This window comes from Armigeres subalbatus, chromosome 3, assembly GCF_024139115.2.
Source record: "Armigeres subalbatus isolate Guangzhou_Male chromosome 3, GZ_Asu_2, whole genome shotgun sequence".
In the NCBI taxonomy this organism is placed as follows: domain Eukaryota; kingdom Metazoa; phylum Arthropoda; class Insecta; order Diptera; family Culicidae; genus Armigeres; species Armigeres subalbatus.
The window spans coordinates 22,906,766-22,925,706 of record NC_085141.1 but is presented as its reverse complement, the minus strand read 5'-3'; the positions used below and the strand labels follow the sequence as shown (position 1 = coordinate 22,925,706).

General features: G+C 41.6%; 1 protein-coding gene across 2 annotated transcripts in view; it reads right to left on the bottom strand.

The window, feature by feature from the left end:
- The window catches only part of LOC134220198 (E3 ubiquitin-protein ligase TRIM37-like), a 30,462-nt gene extending 15,179 nt beyond the window's left edge, over positions 1-15,283 (bottom strand). The window contains exon 1 of one of the 2 annotated variants that reach the window (XM_062699179.1): positions 15,209-15,283. In XM_062699179.1, the coding sequence (XP_062555163.1) occupies positions 15,209-15,211 (3 nt within the window). In that variant the 5' untranslated portion in view covers positions 15,212-15,283. Of the gene's footprint in view, positions 1-14,887; positions 15,163-15,208 lie in introns of those variants that run through there. The other variant, XM_062699180.1, reaches the window with a different exon arrangement.
- Positions 15,284-18,941: the final 3,658 nt, after the last annotated feature.

Genomic DNA, 18,941 nt, shown 5'->3' with positions numbered 1-18,941 from the left:
CCCCATCTCGCGGTCCTTAGCCTCTTACCCAGCAACTCCTATCCCTACCTCCCCGCGGTGCTGGCCGGGATACGAGCAACCTTAGGGAAGATCGGGTAACCAACCCCGGTGGGAACTATGGTCGTATGCTGACAGGGAAGGCGGGGTTTGCTCCTCTCTGGAGGTGCAAATCTTATTGAGCGTCTGTTCTCCATGTCAGGATCGGCTCACAACAGCGTCTGTTCTCCATGTTAGGGGCGGCTGATCATCGTCCGAGTGCCAGCGAGGGACTCTAAGTGAAACTGTGCACCATGGTCCACCGGAAATAAGGAGGAATGGTCCTCCGGAAATTTAGGGGTTTGGTGTCAGGCCCTGCAAGCCAGCCTTTAAAAATCATAAGCAACGAACAATCAACAAGAGAGTACGGACCGGAACCATCGGCGAAGACCACTGCGACGAAAAGGGACTAGCGATTGGAAACTCGGTTCGTGGAACTGCAAATCTCTCAACTTCATCGGAGCACACGCATACTCGCCGATGTGCTCAAGGACCGTGGATTCGGCATCGTAGCGCTGCAGGAGGTTTGTTGGAAGGGATCAATGGTGCGAACGTTTAGAGGTAATCATACCATCTACCAGAGCTGCGGCAACACACACGAGCTGGGAACAGCTTTCATAGTGATGGGCGATATGCAAAGGCGCGTGATCGGGTGGTGGCCGATCAATGAAAGAATGTGCAGGTTGAGGATCAAAGGCCGGTTCTTCAACTTCAGCATAATCAACGTCCATAGCCCACACTTCGGAAGCACTGATGATGATAAGGACGCATTCTACGCGCAGCTGGAACGTGAGTACGACAACTGCCCAAGCCACGACGTCAAAATCATCATAGGAGATTTGAACGCTCAGGTTGGACTCACAGAATCACAGATCGACCTCGTTCTGATCGATGAACGGCACTTCTCCGACATTATCGACGTCAGGACATATCGTGGCGCTAACATCGTCTCTGACCACTATCTGGTGATGGTTAAACTGCGCCCAAAACTATCCGTCATCAACAATGTTCGGTACCGACGACCGCCGCGGTACGACCTAGAGCGACTGAAGCAACCTGATGTCGCCACTGCATACGCGCAGCATCTCGAGGCAGTCAAAGCAGCCATTAACGAGGCAGCGGAGAACAACGTATATGGGACGAAGTCGACGGAACGATTGGTTCGACGAAGAGTGCAGACAGATTATGGAGGAGAAGGACGCAGCGCGGGCGGTCGCGCTGCAGCAAGGTACCCGGCAGAACGTGGAACTTTATAGACGGAAGCGGAGACAGCAGATCTTGGTAGCCAAATGGCGTCAGACGGCGGTACCAAAATCGACATAGGCGCACGGATCAAGAAAACAAGGGCTGCCTTTGCGAGTTTAAGAAATATCTGGAAAAACAGGCAGATAAGTGAACGCACCAAAATACGAATTTTCAACTCTAACGTGAAATCTGTGCTGTTTACACTAGCGAACCATGGTGTGTATCAGTGGAGAACACTCAACGGCTGCAGGTGTTCATTAACAGATGCCTGCGGTATATAATTCGGGCCTGGTGGCCTCACAACTGGATCTCAAACAACGAGCTCCATCGTCGTTGTCACCAGAGGCTGATAGCAACAGAAATTCGGGATCGGAAGTGGGGCTGGGTCGGCCACACTCTACGTAGGGGCGGAAACGAAATCTGTAAACAAGCATTAGACTGGAATCCAGCGGGATATCGCAGCAGAGGCAGATCCAGAGGCTCATGGCGGCGAAGCCTGAATAAAGAAATAAAAGAAGTCGACCGAAATCTAACCTGGCAACAGGTTAAAGCGATAGCCGGGCAATGCTCAGGATGGAGATCTTTCAAGTCGGCCCTTTACACCACCGGAGATGTACAGGATCCATAAGTAAGTAAGTAAGTTATAATATACAATATCATTATTTCAACAATATGGGACGTATCAAGGTTGTTTGGGGGCTGTTTTGTATATTGAAATTTGACTATAGGCTTGTATGTCAAATCCATGAATTCAAATCAATATATTATTATCATATTCATACAAAATATGATTATATGAAGAAACATGAACGTAGCTGGAATGGTAGGGACTGAAGTAGGGGTGTTGTATATATTTAATCTTAATTCCATTAATAAACTATTTTCTCTGGAACATGTCCACAAACTTCTCGCTTGAAGTACTTTCCCATGGAAGTCTGTTTCCTTATTTTTCTTCCATGCAATTACTTGATCGATTGTCAAGTAATCTGTTGCATTTGAGACAACATCTTCAGATTTTCTGTTTATACCAATCCAATGTGGTTCCAAAACTGATGAAGCAGTCACTCATTCGACACATGAAAACGTAACCTTGTCGCCATAGTGTGGGTGCATAACAAGGATGGCAGAATTCGCTCCTAATTTATATCAACGACGATAAACAAGAAGCCTAAAGTTTTTTCGGTCATAACGAGACATGAAAAAAATTGCTCATCACCTGATACAAATGCGAAAAAAGGGAAGAGAAATATTTCCCCCGCCCCAACGACGTTGTGATAATACGGTTCGTTCTAGTTCAAGTGCCATTGAGGATCATATCATATCCTTACAATTGGAGGTTTTGTAAAGAAATTCATCTTGCAGAAAATTCCCCTATAATCGATTAATTCCGTAACGCAAAAATTGACCATTTTCAACCCCCTCCTCCAACCCTCCCGTCAAACTTTTTATAACAATCATTTTAAAATTGTGCATGGATTGTCACACATTTATGTAATTTATGGACGTCCATTTAGGTAAGCAGAGTTTAGGTTTAGTTAACAACTTCCACAAAACCAGATTGATAGTTTTGACCACGGCGACCACTTCCAGCTTCCTTAGGAAATCTCCCAAATTATCTTTAAATTTTTAACAATCAGATAACATTTTTTACATTATTATTATATACCAAGCCGCGTCTATGGTCGGCGAATTGAGGTGATGTCTTTGTTTTCGAGTGCTCAAAATCTAACCCATTTTGCGGTAGACCTGTGCGCCGAAGTATTTGTTAACGGCGGCGGCGTAAGACCATTTTTACACCGGCGGCGGCGGCGTCGGCGGCGTCACGCCGTAAGCAATGTTCGGCGGCGGCGGCGGCGGCGTGAATCGGCGTGAAGAACTTTGCGCAGAGAAAAAAAATACGCGGCAAAGCATATGATGCTTTTAATGAATTTTAGGTTTTTTTGTACAATCGCTAGCTCCAGTAAGACTGACGGGGTGAACAATGAACATCCTAATCTAATAGATTGTATCTCCTCAGCAAAAGTTTACATTACATCCTCTACTACGATTTTGACTCATCACAGCACATTAGTTTATTGAAAAGAGATTCGGATATAAATCAAGAAATTTGTTTGGAAATTCCTCAAGATATTCCTCAGAAAATTCGAAAAAGGAATTATAATAATTAATTTAGAATTTTCCCAATGATTTCCTTCATAACTTCCTCTAAGAATTTCCTTTGAAAATTTATTTGGGTATTTCTTCGGAAATTTCTCCAAAAGTTCCTTCAAGAATTAACATAGAAATTACTTTAGGGATTGCTTCGGAAATTCCTTTACGGAGTCTTTTGGGAATTGAGAATTCGAAAACTCTTTTTTAGGAATTCCTTAGAAAATTGAAAATCTTTCGAGAATTTCTATAGGAATACCTACGGACACTGCATTAGGAATACATTCGGCAATCCCTTTAGGAGAAATCTTAGGAATTTGACTAAGTGATTTTTTTAGGTTTTTTTTTTAGAAATTTCTTCGGGAATTTCTTCTAGAATTTCTAATAAAAAATCTTCCAATAATTCATCAAAGAATTTCTTCGGAAACTCTATAAGAAGATATTTTTGGTATTCTTTCGAAATTTCTCTTTTTAGAACTTTCCCTTTCCGAACTTCCTATAGGAATTCCTTCGGACATTCCTTAAGAAATTCATTTAACAACTCTTCCAAGTTGATAAGAAAATTATTTTGAGCTTTTTAGTGGAATGTTTTCACCTGTCATAAGACGAGTTTGAACAATCCCATTGAATTCCACCACTTAATTGTATCCTGACAGATACGTATTTCGACCTCAACAGTAAGGCCGTCTTCAGTGTCTTGTACTTGACTCGACTTCGAGTCGTCGTCGAGTCGAGTCAAGTACAAGACACTGAAGACGGCCTTACTGTTGAGGTCGAAATACGTATCTGTCAGGATACAATTAAGTGGTGGAATTCAATGGGATTGTTCAAACTCGTCTTATGACAGGTGAACTCTTCCAAGAATTCCTGTAGATTAGACCTATTCATGTTTTCCAAAAGTATAAAGAAATTCGTCTGGTCAGTCCACGATTCTTATGTTAAAATAAGCCTTCTGACGAAAAAAGAAGCATGGGAAATCTTCGCAAATTCCTTCAATAGTTTTGAACCGTTGTTTAAGTGTTTTTAATGAACAATAAGTTTAAATTTCTTCGAAAATTCCTTTAAAAATTTCTCTAAATCAGAATTCACCCCGGAATTATTCCTGTAGGAATTTTGTACGGTTTACTGAAGGAATTTCCTGGAGGAAGTTCCAAAGGAATTTCTGATAAAAATAAATAAATGGCCTTTCCGGAGATTTTCTGAAGGAATCCCTGGATGAATGTCCAAATTAATTCCTGGTGTTTTTTCTAAAGAGATTTTCAAAGAAATTCCTGGAGTAATTTCCGACTCAATTCTTGAAGGAATAACCGAAAGAAAACCTGAAAAGATTTTCGAACAGAAGTTTTTAATGAATCTGAAGGAATATCCTAAGGAATTTTAAAAGGAAGTTACAAAGGAGTTTTCGATGGATTTTCCAAACAAATAGCTATTGGAATATAAATAAAAATTCCTATATTTCTCCAAAAAATTCTTGGAAAATCCGGACAGCAGTAAAACAAACTCAGTTTTGACTCTTCGAGATGGTGGATATTCGGATATTTTCAAAAATTCCTTGGGAATTTACTGCAAGAGCTCGTTCGAAATTTTCAACAGATTTTTTCGTAAATACCTTAAATAATTCCTTAAAAAATATATTACGGAATTAATTTGGTAAGTCATTAAGAAACTCATTCTAGTAAACCTTCAAAAATTTCGTCAGGAATTTCTCCAGGAATACCTTGAAATAACCACTACAAATGAATTCAGGTTTTTCTTTAAAATTCGGACGTTCTCAAGACCTTAGGAAATTGCTTAAAGAATTATTCTGGAAATTTCTTCAAAAATTCTTCAAAGATTAATTCTGACAATTCCAATAGGAATTTCATCAGAGCTTCTTTTTGAAATATTTTTAAAAAATTCTAACCATGTAGATGGGCACACTTCTTCACAGTTGTAATGGATTTGCCGCGTCCTACCTTAAAGAAACCATTACTTGGAAAGCTCAAAAAGGAATGCGAATCTATTTATTAGTCTGTTGGATTACACTGTTGAAAGAAGATTCTCTCTATCCAGCGGGCTTCGCGTAAGTGTCTCTGCTTACGGGTCCGCCACCTCCGTTTTATGGCCTTCATAAGTGTATTGAAAGCAGAATGGTAATTAAATTCGAATGTTCTATTGTGTGGAGTCGTATGCAGAGCAAGACTCAAGCCAGGATTGTGGATAACAACATGCAAATATACATATATTTAACAATTTCTACAAAATTTCTTCGGAAATTGTTATAACAATTCCATTGAAACTTTTCCAGGTATTCCTTAAGACATTCCATTCCCTCGGAAAGTCATCTAGTACTTCATTCGGAATTTCCTACAACATTTTCTTCCAAAATTCTAGGACGAATTGCCAGATACAGTCAAGCCTCCATGAGTCGATGTTCTAGGACTCGATATCGACTCATGGAAGCAAATTATGCCATAACAAAAAATATATTTCAGGGCTACTGTGATGGTCCCTTCAAACAGCTTTCCAAGGATTTTCTGTTCCACTCCTCGATATTTCCATGAGTCGACGATATTTCCATGAGTTCTAGGACGAATATTCGGATATCTCCGTACGAATTCCTAGAGCAATTTTTAAAGGAACTCCTAAAGAAATTACCAAAATTCTTTAAATAAATCTTTGGACATTCCTCCAAGAATTCATTCGGAATTCTCTCCAGGGATTCCTTCAAAACATCCTCCAGAAATTACTACAGGGATAAATCCAGAAATTTGCTTCATGTCTTTCTCCAGGACTTCCTTCGGAAATTATTTCAGGAAAACCAAGAATTTTGTTTGAGAATTGTTTATCAATACCTACAACCAAAAAAAAATCTGACGATTATTGTATAAAATCTTGGCATATACTTTTTATACAGATATTGTATTAATATAATACAAATCTGCAGGATTTCTATACAACAATTGTATTAAAATCTTCCGAAATTGTATATGCCAAATAATTATACAGGTTCTTAAGCAGAACTATATTAAAATCTGCCATCCCCTGGTTGGGTGTATAAATTGAAACCAGTTTGTTTTTCAGAACAATTCTTGCAATTTAAGTACACGGAGGAGTGAAGAAAATGTTAAATTTGGTGGGTCACATGGCTCATCGTGTTCTGCTCCAGAAGCCATTAGTATATCACGAGGCCATCACAATGATACTCCATGCCCAGTAGACTGGCCCAGGAAACAAAAAGTTAATTCCACGGGGCAGCAGCCTCCCAGGATTGTGTCTTTGGGTGAGAAAATCAATCTCTGAAAATTTCAGCTCAATCGCTTGTTGCATAAGCTAGCGCATTTGATTTTAAGTTTGTATGGGGATTTCAGCCAAAATGTATAGGAAAATACACCTCCATCACTCTTTCGATCTGAAGATTGGTTCTGATTGCTCGATTGAGCTCAGAACTGCAAAAACGGCAGTTGGTATGCAGAACAATTTCACAGAACATTGTATGATGATTAAATGATATTTTATATAGGTTTCGGCTGATGCGATTCGATCAATAAATCCAAAATACACAATTCAGCTCCTAAAAATCAGCCGAAAACTATATAAAAGTTCATTTAATCATCATGCAATGTTCTGTGAAATTGTTCTGTAGCATACCAACTGCCGTTTTTGCAATTCTGATGTCAATCGAGCAATCAGAACCAATTTCCGGATCGAATGAGTGACGGAGGTGTGTTTTCCTATACATTTTGGCTGAATTCCCATACAAACTTCAAATCAAATGCGCCAGCTTATGCAACAAGCGATTGAGCTGAAATTTTCAGAGATTGATTTTTTTAGCCAAAGACACAATTCTGGGGGGTGTCTCGTGGAATTCGACAACATTTTTTTCCCCATACTAAGCTGGGCCAGTCTAATGCCCAGGTAAGTTTAAGAAAAATCCTACCAAACTGGGAATTTAAATCCAACATTAATACCCGAGTAGAAGAAAATAGCTCAATAATATCAAATGTTGATTAGATAGCAAAATGAGACATAATTGATATAAGAGATAAAAGATCAGACGACAATATCAATATTTTGCACAAATTTTTTTTGAGGAGATCAAGATATGCTATTTGTAAGAAGTGGTCAATATCATGTAATGGCACTCTTGTCCATAGCATATCTTGATAGTTGAATGATATTTCGGTGCATTTTTTTATATCATTGCCTGTTCTTTTATTTCTTATATCAATCAAGTTCATATCATGTTTCGTTATTCTATTCATGGCTTTTGCCCGGGTAGTATTGACTTGTAGCCGCGTATATAAGCACTAAATTAATCAAGATATGTAACATTCAAACCTTTAAAATGATGATGAACCACCCAATGCGACCAGAATGATTTGATTTGTAGGTCTGTAACCAAGAAGCTCTTAGATGACCCAACCTTCAACACACCAATGCGGGTAAAAGTGACAGAGTTAAAAGCAAACAAATCTGCTAAAGGTATAATAGCTATTTAATTAATGCCTGATAAACTGCCTTGTTTCGGCAGATGCAAACGCACTGCATACTGTGATTTTTGTGTTGGCCAATCACCGGCGTGAAATACGAAATTCGGCGGCGTGGAGGTAACCGGCGTATGGCGCGCCGCCGATACCTTGACCGGCGTCGGCGTACGTCAATAAGTGTCGGCGGCGGCGGCGTGGCGCGGCGGCGCACAGCTCTATTTTGCGGTACTTATCCTTATCCTTATTTGCTTCCAACTGGTTGCATTTAATGGGAAATACTGTGTAAATATTGAAAATTTCATGGATTGGACAACGGACTCAAAAGAAATAAGACAAATACAATTTTTGTACAAAAAACATAAATAGTCTAGCTATTTTATTGACACCTATTTTTCAACCATCAAGTTGCATTCAAATGGGAATCCTGTCTTATCATTTTTACTTTACTTACTTATGGATCCTGTACACCTCCGGTGGTGCAAAGGGCCGACTTGAAAGATCTCCATCCTGAGCGATGCCCGGCTATCGCTTTAACCTGTTGCCAGGTTAGATTTCGGTCGACTTCTTTTATTTCTTTATTGAGGCTTCTCCGCCATGAGCCTCTGGGTCTGCCTCTGCTGCGATGTCCCGCTGGGTTCCAGTCTAATGCTTGCTTACAGATTTCGTTTCCGCCCCTACGTAGAGTGTGGCCGACCCAGCCCCACGATCCCGAATTTCTGTTGTTATCGGCCTCTGGTGACAACGACGATGGAGCTCGTTGTTTGAGATCCAGTTGTGAGGCCACCAGGCCCGAATTATATACCGCAGACATCTGTTAATGAACACCTGCAGCCGTTGAGTGTTCTCCACTGATACACACCATGTTTCGCTAGCGTATAACAGCACAGATTTCACGTTAGAGTTGAAAATTCGTATTTTGGTGCGTTCACTTATCTGCCTGTTTTTCCAGATATTTCTTAAACTCGCAAAGGCAGCCCTTGCTTTCTTGATCCGTGCACCTATGTCGATCTTGGTACCGCCGTCTGACGCCATTTGGCTACCAAGATATTGGAAGCTTTCAACATTCTCCACTGGTTGCCCGGCTACTGTGAAACTGGAAGGAGTCACCGTGTTTACATCCAACGATTTGGTTTTGTTGACGTTGATGACTAAACCTGCCGAGGAGGAGCGATCGGCAAGGTCGTTGAGCTTACTCTGCATATCAGAGCGCCGTTGCGCGAGGAGTGCAACGTCATCAGCCAATTCGAAGTCGTTTAGGTGCTCCATGGTTATAGGCTGCCATGACAGCCCACGGTTTGGTTCACGGTCAATCCCATCTACCAGAATCTCGTCGATTACGATGAGGAACAGTAACGGTGATAGAATACATTCTTGCCTCACACCAGCTACGACCCGGATAGGGTCGGACAGGACCCCATTGTGCAGCACTCTACACGAAAAGGCCTCATACTGTGCTTCGATGAGGCCGATGATTTTCTCAGGAACCCCCTTGCGTCTCAGGGCGCCCCACATATTCTCGTGATTGAGGAGACGATCGAAAGCTTTTTTCATAGTCAATGAATACCAAGTAAAGGGACTCTTGGAATTCGTTGACCTGCTCCAAAATGATGCGGAGCGTGACAATATGGTCCACACAGGATCTTCCGGCACGGAATCCGGCTTGCTGCCGCCGGAGAGTCGCATCGATCTTCTCCTGAATCCGGGCTAGGATAATTTTGCACAGAACTTTGAGAACGGTACACAGCAACATAATGCCTCGCCAGTTATCGCATACAGTCAGGTCACCCTTTTTGGGCACCTTCACTAAGATACCTTGCATCCAGTCGACCGGGAAAGTTGCGGTGTCCCAGATATTACGAAATAAACGATGCAGTAGTTGAGCGGATGTCCTGGGGTCAGCTTTGAGCATCTCGGCTGATATGCGGTCGACCCCTGGGGCTTTATTCGATTTCATGCTTTGGATGGCTGTTTGAATCTCTAGCAGTGATGGAGCTTCGGTATTGACACGTGTTATACGTCGGATCCTAGGCAGATCATGCCGAGGTGGTGATGGCCTGGTTGGCACTTGAAAAAGTTGTTCGAAGTGCTCGAACCAGCGTTTCAGCTGGTCAGTTGGGTCGGTCAATAACTGATCATTCGCGTCTTTCACAGGCATCGTTGCATTCATCTTCGCCCCGCTTAAGCGTCGTGAGATATCGTAGAGGAGGCGAATGTCCCCGGTTGCGGCGGCTCTCTCTCCTTCGTCGGCCAGAGAGTCTGCCCACGCTCGCTTGTCCCGTCGACATGAGCGTTTTACTTCCTTCTCAAGAGCCGTGTATCGTTGACGGGCTAAGACTTTGGCTCCTCTGGTTTTCGATCGCTCTATCGCGGCTTTGGCTTCTCTTCGCTCCTCTATCTTCCTCCAGGTCTCATCGGTGATCCATTGTTTTCTCTGGGTGCGTAGTTCGCCCAGATTGTTCTCGCTGGTGGCGATGAAGGCATTCTTGACGGCGGTCCATTGGTCTTCCACGCTGCCACCTTCCGGAATATCTGCAGCACGCGTCTCCAGTTCTTCAACGAAGGACCGTTTCACCGTGGCATCTTCCAGTCGGCGTGTGTTGAATCGTCGTCCAACTCTTTCCTCCTGCCGACGAATCCGCGCAATGCGCAGGCGTATTTCGCCGATGAGGAGGTGATGATCAGACGCGATATCGGCACTACGTTTATTCCGTACATCAAGAAGGCTCCGTTTCCATTTTCGGCTGATGCAGATGTGGTCGATTTGATTTTCTGTAAAGCCGTCACGGGAGACCCACGTGACCTTGTGAACCGGTCGATGAGGGAAGAGCGATCCCCGATCACCATGTCGTTATTACCACAAAATTCTGCGAACAGCTCTCCGTTTTCGCTCATTTCTCCGAGACCATGGCGTCCCATAATGCGCTCATGGTTCGAGTTGTCGGATCCGATCTTCGCATTGAAGTCGCCCAAACAGATCTTGATATCACCCTTCGGAATTCTATCTACGACGGCATTGAGTTGACTGTAGAAGTTCTCTTTGTCTTGCAGATCGGCAGCATCGGTTGGCGCATAACATTGGATTATAGTAAGGTTTCGGACCCGTGTTCTAAATCTGGCAACGATTATCCTTTCACTTATAGGTTCCCACTTCATAAGCGCAGAGTGTGCCTGAGCGCTTAGTAGGAAGCCAACTCCGCGATGCCGGGGAGCGTGTTCACCTCGTAAACCAGAGTATAGCAGAACTTGTCCCGACGGCGTTCTGTGTTCTCCAAAGTTTGGCCAACGGACTTCACTCAGTCCCAGGATCTCAAGCTTCATGCGGCGTGCCTCATTGGCAAGTTGTGCCAATTTACCCTGCTGGGCTAGGGTTAAAACGTTCCATGTTCCTATTCGTGTCCGTTGTTTCGCGCTAAGAGTCGTCGCCGTAAAATCAGTCCGTATTCTTTCATTATCGGATTCTCGAACAAATTGATGTTTCGGGAACAGTAGGTTGTTGGCCCAACTATCCACCGGGATGGGGCTGCCATCTTAGGTATAGCTTCCGGGGAATAGCATTTCATACTCAGCCGCTGGATGCCAGAACAGACGCTGTTGGAGCCGCACCTCCTTGGTGGACAGACGCTCGATCAGTCGGGTCAAATTGTTTAAAGTCCCACCCAACACCAGGACTAGGCTAGTGCGCTTTGAGCGGCACACGGTCGCTTTGATAGGGCCTGCTTGGGGACACATGCAGCTTTTTATAGAAGTTCAACAGAGCCCACTGTCGAACCCCACCACATCCTAGGCAGACCCCACAGTACGCACCCTCTCACTCTAGCTGATGTCAGAAGGACAACAGTGCCCAGGCTGCACTACCAGCTAAGTACGCAACCCTTAGCTGGCGGTCAATTGTCATCGGAAGACCCGTGGAAGCGTGAGTATTGGAACTTGTGAGGACCAGAGCTATGTTAGGCGCCCCTTCCCGGATGTCAACTCACCATTTCGCAGCCCTGTCTTATCATTTCATATTGAAAATTGGTCTGGATCGGACTATGGACTCAAAAGTTTTGGCAAAAATACTATTTTTCCATATTACACCAGAAAGTCACCGATACCGATAGCTGGATTAATCAATGTTTTTCATTAAATTAATTCTGACTACACCACTGCAAATAAAATAAAACATAAGTTTTTTGTTCAAATTTGATTTTTTTGTGGTGATTCGATTATCCGGAGTGAAAATAAAATCGATACTCTGGATAATCGAGTCCGACCTGTATTGATTAATTTGCGTGATAAGCGAATGGCGCTTTGATGTTGCATAAAGAAGAAGAAGCAGAAAGATAATAATCGAAAAAATCTCCACGGCAAACCATACGACGAAGTTTTTGAAACTCTTCTCAAAAATTCTAGAAGCAATTTAATTAAAAACGGTAAGCAGTACGGGGTTGGACTTTTCTCATACTGTGTATTAAGTGTAATATCACAAAATAAAATTTCGAATAGTAATATTGTGTTTATTATACAGTAGAAGAAAAGTCCAACCCGGACTGCTTAGTAAAAGTTTATAATTCATTCTGAGTTGTTAATTTGGCTTCCATGCCACTGTAAATCGAAAATTTTCCGAGTTAAACTGCATCCCAAAAGTCCACGTTTGCTTTGTTCATACATACAATCTCGATTACAAATCTTGTCTTGTCTTGTCTTAGCACATGCACAGCCAGTATTGAAAAGCATCCTGGAAATGTCGGTTGTAATTCCGAGCATTTTCTTGTCTGCATTAATATTTGCAGCATGTATCATAAATATGACACAAGTATTAAAACGGCCAGGCCCACCGTGCAGGCTTGGATTTGGGAGATAATCCATAACTCTAGGGCAATCAGATTATTTAGTAATAAATAACATGATCAACGAAGAGTTTTGAATCTACGAAAGGAAGAAACGGGGACAGCCGTACCAACCGTTTCATATTCAGGGGGAAAGATGATTGACGAATCGTTGGGAGTGACTTTGCTACGAAGATGAATGTACACTCCTTGGGTCCTCGACGTCTTGGTCCCATCAGTTTTTAGTCTAGTGCCCTGGCTTACACACTGATAGGAAAAAGTATTCACATAAATTCAGATAGATTACTATGAAAACATGACGAATACTTATGTACATCAGTGTACATATAGGCCTAGGTTTCAGCGCCATTACTCGCTCTCTGGAACGAGAAAAAAAAGAAACAAAAGCGATGAAAAACAAGCGAAAACTTATAAGCCTATAACATTATATCATATTTTTACTTACAACATCTCCATATTGTCCGTGCTTGGAATCGTTTTTTTAAATTACTCCAGTCAAAACACGATTTATTAAAATTGCTGATCTGTGGCTCGATTACGAATCTGTATAAAAACTTTGCAAGATTTTTTGCGGAATTGTGCGATTTCTTGGTTGGATGTAGAAACCACATGAAAAATTCCAATGCATTCTGATTCCACCAAATCCAGTTTTCACCGGATCTCCAAATTAAGCGATTACAAATTATAACAAGCGAGCACCAAATGACAAAGTCTCTCATCAGAGCAATAAATTAATTAGAAACCACACTAATTCCCCGCTGACCGTTGCCATTTTTAATTTCACGTGAAAACCTGCTGTGGATGTATTTCCCAGCAAGCATCACTAGTGTATTGTTTCAACTTTTCCCCTACATTGGAACGCTATAGCCGGGTTTGTTGCTTGGATGCGTAAAAGGCATCCATCGCCTTAATACATTTTGGCACAGATGCCATTGTCTTGTATAGCAAATTTGCAAACAAAATGCATTCGTTTGATGCGAATTTCGGGCTGAGTTTGTTGAATTAAATTGCAATACATGGGTCGACGTCTTTTGGTTGCGACCTGATCATCATTTTTTTTTAAACATTTAGCTAGAAATGCGAGTTTCAATAAGCAGTTTCATATTGTATCATAATGATAGCTCTAATAGATTGTTAAGCATATTTTTTGCCTTTCTCGTATCAATTACTAGATGCACCCAATATTGTCGATAATTTCTAGAGGCTTAACAACATAATTTTAAATGCTATTGTGGTTACAGTTCCGATGTCTATATATCAATTCCTAGCTTGTTTTACATACAACAAAATAAGGTTTTATTTGTTTTTCATTTGTAATTTTTTAAAAATGTTTTTTGCCTTTTTCTCATAGGGTTACTGTTCCCATTTTTTTTACCTAATCGGCATCTGCCATCAGCAAAAAAAAAAAAAGAAGTAAGCAATTTTGTTTGTGTCTTATTTTTGTGATTATTTCAGCCGTGAGCACGATGTTAGTAAACACACCCAATCGAATTGGTGCTTATTTCTATCTTTCAAGATGAAGCTGATTTGTATCTATGAGAGATGGTAAATACAACAGTTCAACAGTCCCTCTATAAAATTGCAGATCCAAAGACGAAGGAAACAATATAAAAATCTTGCATATCTTGTAACTTAATCGCGAATAAAATATCTATATAGATTGGATAATGGCTGCTGCTAAACAGATTCACGCTGGTACACCGTCACAAGAGCTCTGCCTGAGTGGACAATTTGAATAATTAAGTTTTTGCGAAACAATTAGCAAAGTGATAGCAGGCTTAATGAGCGCAACCAAAATTCTCACAGCTAAAAATCGTTCGTCCGCTGTCTCAACTCTCAACCAATGCCTAAGTGAAGGCTGATATGCTACTTCCGGGGTTTCCCTTTGTTGAACAGCTGTTTCCACGATTGGCATTGCAGATTGGTTGCTACCTTTGATCAGACTTCAAGTTTAAACCTGTTATGGCTTTCACTTCCCACAAGAAGGCCAAGTTCATGATCACATCTAATTTAACAAGCACTCATTACAAACACGAATATGATCGCATCACATCAGCGCAGTGGCCTTTGACATGAAGAAGCAAGAAGCGCAAGATCCCTTCACGCAGATGTTTCGAGGTTGTTAAAGAGGAAAGTCCCACACATTACTTCACTACTCACCGTCCACCGATGATGCACTTCAAACTCTTTTCTAGTAACTTGATAATTTGTTTGTTTAGTATGATAATCATCACTCCATGCTGATTTTCAACCAAGTCATTACTAAAGTGCAACCTAAATCCTTCAACTAACTTATCACTTATGTAAGATCACCAAAAAACTGCAGTGACGGCGAAGCGACGGATGCGAAGATCAACGATCTGAAATGAACTTTGGTACGCAATTGGACCGCAACTGTTTCACGATGTATAGCTGCCGCTCAGCCGCAGAGGGAGGCACTAAAACCGATTGATTAGAATCTACCTACAATAATGCACTCACCATTCGCACGTTGCAACGCTCGGCGCGTCTGGTCGCTATAATCGTGCGAAACAAACAAAAACGCCGGTTAGTGAAATTCACGACGTGACAACGAAAGCAATGTAGAAGCTGCGGTATGTTCTGTCGGGCGGAAACGTGTTTAATGCATACTGCTTAGTGTAGAGGGGACAAAGCGCCTTTTGGAAGAAAAAGTCGATAAAAATTCAATATTATAAATATGTTTATAGGAAATTTTATTCTCCTGGCAGTTAATCAATTGTTTGTAAATCAATCCAACTGTATTGTAATTTTATGCTTATTTAAGATATTGGTGTTTACATTTATCTGGCCCTCCTTAGCCGTGCGGTAAGACGCGCGGCTACAAAGCAAGACCATGCTGAGAGTGGCTAGGTTCGATTCCCGGTGCCGGTATAGACAATTTTCGGATTGGAAATTGTCTCGACTTTCCTGGGCTTAAGTATCATCGTGTTAGCCTCATGATATACGAATGCAAAAATGGTAACCTGGCTTTGAAACCTTGCAGTTAATAACTGTGAAAGTGCTTAATGAATACTAAGCTAAGAGGCGGCTCTGTCCCAGTGTTTATCAGGATTTTAATCGAGTTAAAGAATATGGAGTGAAAGGGAGTCTACTGTTATAATCTTTTTTATTATTTCATCCATTTTTTAAGCCCTAGGGACCTTTCTTAGTCGTGCGGTAAGATGCGCGACAACAAAGTAATACCATGCTGATGGTGGCTGGGTTCGATTCCCGGTCCGAGCTAAGCAATTTTCGGTTTGGAAATTTTCTCGATTTGCCTGGGTATAAAAGTATCATCGTGTTAGTCTCATGACATACGAATGGAAATGGTACCTTGGTTTGGAAATTTCCAAGTTAATGACTGAGGAAATGCTGAATGAACACTAAGCTGCAAGGCGGCAATGTCCTAATGGGGACGTAATGCCAATAAGAAGCCGAAGAAGAAAGAGAAGAAGATGTTAAACCCTATGAAGCTATTAAACCCTATCAAGATCTGACAAGGAAATAATATTTAAATACGGAATGGTTAATTATCCCTGGGGAGTGTTATGGACCTCTTTCCCAACTAAAATTTGCGCACGCGTCGCGTCATCACTTGCGGTTCTCAGTGCGTCATCCCGAGCGGCAGAAGATTTTCTCAGTTGGCAGATGGACCATGATCTGGACAAAGATTTTTCCGAAACAAGGAAAATTGCGTAGAATTGGATAAATTCACACAGTTGTGACGTTCTATGTACTTATAAGTAAACGTGTTCGTACGTAAACAAGAATACAGGTTATAAAGTTGCGTCAAATCAACCTTATTGGGCTGTCAACCTTTCGACTTGAAGACAAATGGCTGAAAAATGCCCCAGTTTCTCCCATGTTTCAAATTTACGTCCTACAAAATTTGGGCTTCTACAAAACTTACTATTTTTCGCTGTTGCTAGTTGCTTTTGCTTACTTCTCGAGATTTGTGTCCATGAAAATGTAATGTAAAGTATTAGATTTTACCAAGATTCACCTTCAGTGTTCAGTTATTCACCTTCACGAAGCAACTTCAGCCCGAATTTAAACAAACGCCGCATAAGTATTTAAAACATAGACAAACTTACTCAGTTTTTTTTCAATTGCATATTATTCGGCAACTCGGCGTACGAATATCTTTTTTTTTCTAAATATCTTGGCTGTGCATAGCAAAGCACATGTTTCGAAATAGGCAAATAGATATGAAATTTTCGAAAAAGAATCCACGTGTCTTGGAGGGACTCGAACCCTCAACCTCCTCCTAGTGATGATTATCATACTAAGTAGGAGGTTGAGGGTTCGAGTCCCTCCAAGACACATGGATTCTTTTTCGCAAATTTCATATCAATTTGTCCATTTCGAAACATGTGCTGTGCATATGCACAGCCAAGATATTTAACAAACAAATCAGTTTTCCTCTTCACAGATACATTCATTTGATTGATACTGTGAAAGATCACTGCGTTCGAAGAAAACATAATTATTCTAGATTATATGTATTGAATTTTGTCGCTGAAAGCTTCCCTCAGGCCAGATCTATGTGGGTAATTGATTAAATCATTATATAGGGTAGAAGTTCCGACAGTCGTGAGTGTTCCTATAGATGGGGTAGTGTAGTTTTTAGATAATCTACAGATTAAACGTAGCATACCCCCCATACCCAACAGGAAAATAGTAAAAGTTCTAGAAGCAGGTTTTGCAGAATTCGCTCTCAATAGATAACGAACAACGATGAAAGAAAGGCAAAAATTGTTCCGAATCGTAACAAGTCATGATAACAAATTTATCAAACTTGTATACAAGTGCGAGTAAGTACCTCCTTAGCCGTGCGGTAAGACGCGCGGGTTCGATTCCCGGTGCCGGTCTAGGCAATTTACGGATTGGAAATTGTCTCGACTTCCCTGGGCATAAAAGGTATCATCGTGTTAGCCTCATGATATACGAATGCAAAAATGGTAACTTGGCTTAGAAACCTCGCAGTTAATAACTGTGGAAGTGCTTAATGAACACTAACCTGCGAGGCGGCTCTGTCCCGGTGTGGGGATGTAATGCCAATAAGAAGAAGAAGAAGAAGAACAAGTGCGAGAAAACAAAATCGGATAGGCAGCCCCCATACAGAAGCGATGATATTCGCTTTGTTTTCACTGGAGCTTTTTAAAAGAAATTTATCATGAGGTACCGAATCAGTTCTTTGTCATGACAGCTAATGCGAAAAAAGGCTTTCGCGTTATGCTACATATCGTGTATGTATACAGAAACGATAAGTGATAGACTCTTTAATTCTATTTTGGATTCAAACCCTGGCTAGGAGTCTCCATCGATCGGGGGCTCACTTTCCTGCCGCATTTCCGTGAAGTCAAGATCAACTGCAGAACTAGAGTTAATCTGATTTAGACCACACTGAACCAAAAATAGAGCGCTCCGGCCACGGATTGGTCAGGCTATCATCGGCCACCGTAACCTCAAGATACTTTGTCGCCAACCTTCAATCAGTACATTAGAGCCGTTTCTGGGTTACTACCATCCACACCAGCCGACTCTTCCTGTGCCGAGGCAGGCATCTTGCCTTTCTACCATCGTGTGCTGGCGGCAATCTGCCGCAAAGCCGCCTCATTCACCTCAATCACGTCTGGAGATCATAGGATCCCTGTAAGGCAGCGGTTCTCAACCTGGGGTACATGTACCCCTTGGGGTACCTTCGCTGGACCCAGGGGGTACCTCAGACAAAAATGCGTAATGGCGGATGGATTACAATTTTTATCAAAACTTATTGATGAAGTTTTGATAATTTTGTATTTTTTATTTCAAAACTTTGTCTTGTACATAATATGCATGGCGATCAGTAAATCATGGCCTATTGAATCCTGCCCTCCACAACCGGAAGCCTCATTTTAAGAGGTTCGAAAACTTTCTTTCAAGAGGCCCGGAAGTCTTCTTTTAGGCTTTTTCCATAAACTTTCTTTTTTTCTGCTTCTTTTAAAAGCCTCGGAAGGATCTCTTCAAAGGACTCAGGAGGCATTTTTCAACAGGCTCGAAAGCCTCCTTTAAAAGGGTATGAAGTCTCCTTTTAAGAGGCTTGGAAGCCTTCTAGAGGTCCGGAAGCCTTCTTTTAAACTTAGTTTTTTCTTTTATCTTTGTTTTAAAAAGCTCGGAAGGCTCCTTTCAAGAGGTTCCTTTAAAGAGGCTCGGAATATTTCATTCAGGAAGC